The sequence below is a fragment of the Montipora capricornis genome, chromosome 6, assembly GCF_036669925.1.
Source record: "Montipora capricornis isolate CH-2021 chromosome 6, ASM3666992v2, whole genome shotgun sequence".
Taxonomy (NCBI): Eukaryota; Metazoa; Cnidaria; class Anthozoa; order Scleractinia; family Acroporidae; genus Montipora; species Montipora capricornis.
Genome location: NC_090888.1, coordinates 2,618,254 through 2,625,960, shown reverse-complemented (window position 1 = coordinate 2,625,960; position 7,707 = coordinate 2,618,254). Strand labels below are relative to the sequence as shown.

The window sequence follows — 7,707 nt, the reverse complement described above, 5'->3', positions numbered from 1 at the left end:
TAAAGAGGACAGGAATTTCTTCTTTCTGACAAATGATTAATTAATAGGCCGGTACCCAGGTTTTTAACCTCAGAAAAGGAGCTGTTTCGTCGTACGAACGTGTGCGGACCTGTGAGCCAAAGGGCCTCTGCTGGTATGACTTCTGGGTGACCCCTTAAATGGTCTTAATGACCCACCAACTTGAAAAAAATTGCCTGGAACGCTGCACGTACCACAGGCAACCCAGTGTACCCTCACGGAGGGTCTAGTTTGTTATTGAGTTGTTTTGTCACAGAGGGAGGTCAAATGTATTGCTCAAAGGGGTGTAGCACATTGCTTTTTAACCAATGAAATCACCGCCTCGTAATTCTATTGTCCATTTGCTGCACAGAAAACTAAATTCTGCCCAGATTATAAATAAATCCATTGTGACTGTGCTGGTGGGAGGCCGCAAAGTGATCGGTCAACACTCTTATCTAATTCACTCTTGTCGCACGACATCACTGTCAGTCAGGCCTCAGTTGTAGCAAAACCGATTGAGTTATCCCGTGGATAGTGATTTATCCAGTGGATAGCGCTAACCACCCTTCGAACAACTGGGGCAAGATCTCTTCAGCCTGATCGGACGGAGTTAGTACTTGGAAAGGTGACCCCCACAGCATGGGCTGACACATCGATTGCGAAAGTGACTTTTTAGTATTTGCAATCATAACACTTTTTTTTTTGTTAATCGAATGCACTTTTTTGAGTTAAGGCCATATCTCTTCGAATTAAGTAAAGACAAATTAATGACGGTGCCTACCATTGTTTATTGCGAATACGTTCTGCGCATCTCGATATAATCGGATTTCCTTATGGGTAATGCTTATGAGATATTTTTGCGCTGTTAAAAACCATGCGGAGAAAGCAGAATTTAGCAAGTGCTCTTGGTATCCAAAAAGAAAATTGGCGGTAACCACGCATTTTTCAGAGATAATTAAGCTTCAATTTGGAAAAGAACGCCATACATTGCTTTGTATTTTAAAGCTTTTTACAAATATTGTTGATTAATTATCTTCGAAAAACGCGTGGTTACCCCCAATTTTCTTTTTGGATTTCAATAACACTTGTTAAGATCTGCATTTCCCGCACATTCAGGAAACTGCGCAAAAATACCTTTGAATTAGTAGGCACCGTCCTTAAACAATTCGAATGAGCCTTAGAGCCGTTCGACATACCGTCGAATTAACTGATACTTGCCTCAATAAAAACAAAACTACAAAACATTTTTTACGACAACTATTTTACTTCCAGATCTTCCTAGAAAAGAGTAGCTTCAAGTCGACAAATGCCTTTTTTCTTGTTTTCTGGCCACTTTTTTCGACTCTGAACAACCTTAATTATTAATATAATAGAATTGGTCAAAATGGAGATGACTAATGACTTTTCAGTAATTATAAGCAACGGGATGACTCCAAAACAATTCACCTGGACCTTCGACTTTCGGCCTTACTGTTCGCATTTCAACCAGTAAAACTAAATATGTTTCGACTATAATCAAGAGTCAGTTTATTACTGTCAATCTTGAGATTTGAAATCCTTTGCTTAAGCTTCACTCTCGAAAAACAGTCTCGTGCACATTTAAAATTTTAAACGTCTAGCAGCTGAATTCAGCTCATTCTCAAGAAGTATACCGAGATCATTTTAATGTACTGTATTGGAGCGCGCCCACGGGAATGCACGAAATCGCTCTCGTTAGTGTATTACAGATGTAAAAAACACTCTTTGTTTGCGAAAAACGACGCCAGTTCTTATTTAAAACAAGCTAGCAACTGCTTACAACAACTATTTGTAAGTCCGTTCTAGGGGCTGAATGAAGACTTAACGGCTTTTTGTACATCTTGTGATACCTTCCGTTTGCAAGTGACTTCCGCTTTTTGTGTAACACCTGTTTTATTAGAACAAATTTCAAGAACAGGTATTAATTGTCTTAACCATTCAAGCCACGACGCTCAAACAGAAAAACATACACTTTGCTGGTTTCGGTAAACGTTTGACATTGTAACCCAAAGAATCAGGAAGCTTTGCACCGCTCAATCCAAACACAGTTATACATTCACACCTACCGTGACAAAGGTTTCGAAAGTGTCACAAGTGAGGAACTCACAAAAAATGTTTTGAATCTTTTTAGTGTTGTATATTAATCCGATGACACACGGTTCAACATCCTGCAACATTTTTTGCTCAGATACGTTGAACAATGTTGCACAGACGTCTTGAACGGAATAGAGCAGATCTTTATTTTCGTTCAACATCGTTCAACAACGTTCAACGTGTTGAATTGTATATTTCAACATTCAACATGGCATGACACACTGTACAACATTTGTTGTACAACAGCTGCAATATTTGTTGATTAACAAATGCTGAACCGCGTGTCACCGGCTTTACTAACCACGGCCTTAAGTCGACGTTTGAAAAGAAGCTTCTATTAATTTCAGGTTGGTTAGTGGTATTTAAGTTAACTGGTGTAGAAATTCAGGGTTTACTAGAATGTGTTTATGTAGTGATCACTTTGAGGTGTTCTGAAGTGGTCCACGTGGTCGCCACTTATCACCAACTTGGTTTAATTTGGCGTAACTTGAGTAATTATGCATTTCAATGTTTGAACGTACTGTGACAAAGGTTGTGAAAGTGGAACAAGTAAGGAACTCACGAAAAGTGTTTAAAGTCATTATTACACCCATTCAGAAATCACTGGTGATCCTTGCAATCTAATTGGCTCTCAGCAGCGCGATTTATTCCCAAATCGCACTATTTTTTCCTCTAAATCGCACCATTTCCCCAGCCAATGACAATGGACCACTAAAACGAAACAACCAGTCAGACTTCAAGGCTTGTTTAAGGTAACCAATCAAATTTCAGGAAAATGAAAGACAAAGAAAACCGCTGTGTGGCCAAATTACACGTATGATTTCAGACCAAATTGCAATCCACTCAGTTTTTATGTATGATAATGTTGTATATTACTAACAAAGGCCTTTTAAAATCAAGCCGGCGCTTGAAAAGAACGGCTTCTATTAATTCGGATTGGTTAATGCTGAGTTAACTGGTGTAGAAACTAGAATGTGTTTACGTAGCAATTACGCTGAAGTGTTCTTAAGCAGTCCACGTTGGTGACCATTTATCACCAACTTGGTTTAATTTGGCGTAATATTCTGGCTTAAAGATGACAAATTAAGAAACCATTAGTCCATTAATTTGAAAATGAATAGCTAAAGCAATATTTTTCGACGCAATGGACAAACGTGCGCCAAAATGCCGCCAAAATAGTCTTGGTTCGATTAGTAATAATTTGACCAACTTTGCAGGCGTCAAATTTATTTAAAGGTCATTCGGTTGCTTGTGACTGTTTGCCTATAAAAGGAGCACGCTTCTTTTGGCCTGTCACTTGGGTTTCACGAGAGTCTAGGATTTGGTTCCCACAATCGGCAAAATCAAAGGAGAGGAAGATCGAAGATGAATCCACAGACGTTTTTAGTTGTATTGTTTGTTTTTATGCTCTCGACACCTACCCTTGTGTTCCCGCAGGACTATATCTGTCCTTTTGACTACAGATGCGGACGGGAGCTTCAGGTAGGTGAAACATAACTTTTTTTCTTTTTCAGTCATTCTTCGTTTAGTAAGGACAGAACCGTTGCTGAGCATAAACTATACTTGGGGCTATCTTAGTCCGCCTACCTGGCGGGTGAGAAATATCGAGCGATGAGGCCGCGCGGAGAATGGGGAGGAGGGGTGGGGGGGGGGACCCGTGCCCCTCTACTTTTTTACCTCAAAAAGTAAAAACACACGAGTGCAGAAGTTTGAAACAACAAGATGTCAAAAATTCCGGATAGAATCATTCCTGATAAAGTTTAATTACAGTACCATTTTCCCAGTTCATATTTTTACTTCTCTTATTCGAAGATTCAAAACTATAGAAAAACCAGCTAAAAAATACAGCAAGCGAGAAATGTGACAAAAACATAAATGTGTCAAATCGTCTTGACATCCAGGCCACTCACTGGATTCGTCTTTGGAATATGATCTAAACTAAGCCAAATCCTTTTGAAAACCCCGAATATCGAAGCAGAAGTCGGTCTTATACTGGGTAAGGCCCAGGATGAGAGAAAGGATGAGAAAGTAGAAATGTCTTGCAGAAATGCCAGACAGGAGTTCTGAGAGTGGCCAGGATTATGCTGCTGTCGAGTCTATTGAAGCAGTTGGGTCCCAGTTACCTCCACTTGAAGATAGACGAAATCAGCCAAGAAATCATTTCCTTTTAAGTCCTACGGCAACAGGAATAAAGATTCATGTTTTGGGATCACGTGTAATAATTCCACTAAGCCTCTTGGATCATTGAAATGCACTGTGCTTTTGTATAAGGGTTTTCATCTAAATTTAAAGGCCCAATATGCTGGTAAATGCACTTTCTGGTGTTCCATTTTCAAGTATTTTCATGGGGAGGTATCACACCCATGCCCTCAGTCCCTCTCCCCCCTAACAAAGAACTGGCTTTCACCCGACCAATGCGTCCTCGAAACCCAAAACCCACAAATTTCAAAATAAAAGTTGCTTCATAGCTTTGTGCCCCCTCAGTTTTTCCAGGCCTGCTACGGCCCTGCAAGACTTTTGGAGCAATGTGTGGTCTCTTGAACTTTGAGGCGAGATCGACGGTTTATAAAGGCAACATTCGTATCAGTCCATCGTCATGCCATCTTATTCTCAGATCACCTTATGTATCGTATATTTTTAAGAAAACAAAATTGTATGTTCTCCAGTTGGTGACAAGATTAATTTAAGGTATATCAAAAGTTTAGTTGTAGTTTAAAAACACTGACACATTGTTCCAAACCTAAGAAAATCTGCCAAACAGGTCAAGCCTTCTATTTGCCTGGTATGTGATACAAGACGCCGGTCTCAGTCGCATCATTGCAAAACACACTATCCATTTGAAAACTTGTACCATTGTCAAAAACCAGCCGAATTGAACTGGGCGAGGTCTGTGCTTTTGTGGTTGGTTTCTAGTGACTGTTCCACTGAAAAAGGTTTGTCCAGACCACTGAGAAATCCCAGAATACAGCACAAGTGATTTTTCTTTCCCCAAGCTGTTTGGCAAGTTCATTTATTTTATGTAAATTGTTTGGAAGGCCAAACTCCCATCACCATCGAATTTACTAGCTGTCCTTTGACGCTTTCCTTAAAATACTGAACAAGCTTCATGTTAAAAAAAATGAACGTAATTTTCTCATGTTACAGTTTTTATAGTTAGTAACAATACTTTTTTATTCAGGCGAGAGAGGATCCTGGAGTATCAACAACTCGCTTAATGGAACGCTTGCGCATGCTGAGGGAAGCTCGCCTCAGACCTGACAGAGCAGAGGATAAACAATGAGGAAGTGAAGAACAAAGAACCGAAGACCCAACAAAATACTCCATTCAGCAAAGAACAGATTTGTCGTACGATTGCGACAGTATTTGATGAAGATCTTTTGAAGTAAATGTTTGTTAAAGGAAAATTGTAGTACCCTCCTAACGCACTACAAAGCGTATTGGATGACTTGGATTTTGTTTTCGGTCAAATACTATTGTAGCCACACAACAAGAAAATAAAACAAAGTAATTAATTATGCTTCTTTTTCATTGTTCATTTGACCACGATGGACATCCGGAACTTTTACGACCTTTCTCATTGTCCATCGATACGGTTTCTTTAGCGAATTACATTGCGCTTGTACTCTGTTTCGAATCCTCTCCCAATTAGTGCTCATATTAAAAGATGTTCAATATGAAGAATGGGAATATTTGAATACTTCCGCATTCAAAGCCTCACATTGAGGTTAAGAATCCCCTGTTTAAAAGCATCAACACAAGGCTTAAGATGTTCAAGTATTGCTAGTCAATAGTGCAGTCTCTTGCATTCAGATGTGCATTCTTTTGGTCAGCCCCAAAAATGACGACCTCTCGGTGGCACTTAGCCAGGAAGTCTGCTAATCATAGACTTACCGCCCTCCTGCGCAGTCTTAGAAGGTCTCAGAGTTTTGATACAATATTTTTTTCTGATTCTCGGTGCTGATCGACAGAATAATGGCTTACAGGGAATAGAAAAGCGAAGGCTCCACGGAAAGATATTAGCCTGCAGAGAATGCGTATTTGTGTAACAAGCGACGAATAATCCTTCGAGTTACTCTACGACGCCATCGAGCGAAGAACTGAAGGAGCGCAGGGGCGCACTAACAAAATGGTCCCAATTCTCTCCTTGCTGCGCTTCCAATATGGCGGTGTTTCAACTAAAGTTCGTCGAAAACCACTTTCAACGAACGTTGACATAAAAACTACTGCATTTTCGCAATCGTACTCAGACGCCATTTTCATTACTTATACTTGCCTCTAATTCGTAAACACGTATCAGGTGCACAAAAATATCGTCGATTGATCGCAAACAATCAGAAACAGTTTAATCGTTCGTAACTTGGCGTGGGATAACTCGTCAGTTTTTTTTTTTAACTGATCATTTTCTAAGGCAGTAAATACCATAGAATCCGCTTCTGTTGTTAGTTTCTATTCTCTCCTTTTGCCTTATCCAAGCCTTTTTCTTTTCGTCTAGAATTCCACAGCTTCAAAATATTTACAATTTACTGTGCCCTCTGTTCCTCTGTGCCCTCTGTTCCTCTGTGCCCACTGTTCCTCTGTGCCCACTTTTCCTCCGTGCCTCTGTGCCCTCTGTTCCTCTGTGGCCTCTGTTTCTCTGTGCCCACTTTTCTTCTGTGCCCTCTGTTCCTCTGTGCCCACTGATCCTCTGTGCCCTCTGTTTCTCTGTGCCCACTGTTTCTTTGTGGCCTCTGTTCCTCTGTGCCCACTTTTCCTCTGTGCCCTCTCTTTCTCTGTGCCCTCTGTCCCTCTGTGCCCTCTTTTCCTCTGTTCCTCTGTTCCCTCTGTTCCTCTGTGCCTGCCCTCTGTTCCTCTGTGCCCACTGTTCCTTTGTGCCTCTCTGCTCTCTGTGCTCTCTTTTCCTCTGTGCCCACTGTTCCTCTGTGCCCTCTGTTCCTCTGTGCCTCTGTGCCCTCTGTTCCTCTGTGGCCTCTGTTTCTCTGTGCCTACTTTTCTTCTGTGCCCTCTGTTCCTTTGTGCCCACTGATCCTCTGTGCCCTCTGTTTCTCTGTGCCCACTGTTTCTTTGTGGCCTCTGTTCCTCTGTGCCCACTTTTCCTCTGTGCCCTCTGTTTCTCTGTGCCCTCTGTCCCTCTGTCCCTCTGTGCCCTCTGTTCCTCTGTTCCCTCTGTTCCTCTGTGCCTGCCCTCTGTTCCTCTGTGCCCACTGTTCCTTTGTGCCTCTCTGCTCTCTGTGCTCTCTTTTCCTCTGTGCCCACTGTTCCTCTGTGCCCTCTGTTCCTCTGTGCCCACTTTTCCTCTGTGCCTCTGTGCCCTCTGTTCCTCTGTGGCCTCTGTTTCTCTGTGCCTACTTTTCTTCTGTGCCCTCTGTTCCTCTGTGCCCACTGATCCTCTGTGCCCTCTGTTTCTCTGTGCCCACTGTTTCTTTGTGGCCTCTGTTCCTCTGTGCCCACTTTTCCTCTGTGCCCTCTGTTTCTCTGTGCCCTCTGTCCCTCTGTCCCTCTGTGCCCTCTGTTCCTCTGTTCCCTCTGTTCCTCTGTGCCTGCCCTCTGTTCCTCTGTGCCCACTGTTCCTTTGTGCCTCTCTGCTCTCTGTGCTCT

The 7,707-nt window shown here is 41.9% G+C and overlaps 1 protein-coding gene and 1 long non-coding RNA gene across 2 annotated transcripts in view; one reads left to right on the top strand and one right to left on the bottom strand.

Moving 5' to 3' along the window:
* Positions 1-3,403: 3,403 nt before the first annotated feature.
* Positions 3,404-5,624, top strand: LOC138051192 (uncharacterized). The gene is made up of 2 exons (XR_011132743.1): positions 3,404-3,594; positions 5,291-5,624. It is a non-coding gene; the product is annotated as an uncharacterized lncRNA (long non-coding RNA).
* Positions 5,625-6,625: 1,001 nt separating this feature from the next.
* Positions 6,626-7,707, bottom strand: part of LOC138053099 (trichohyalin-like) — a 3,706-nt gene continuing 2,624 nt past the window's right edge. The window contains exon 3 of the mRNA XM_068899784.1: positions 6,626-7,707. This exon is cut by the window's right edge and continues 1,063 nt beyond it. Within this exon, the coding sequence (XP_068755885.1) occupies positions 6,626-7,707 (1,082 nt within the window).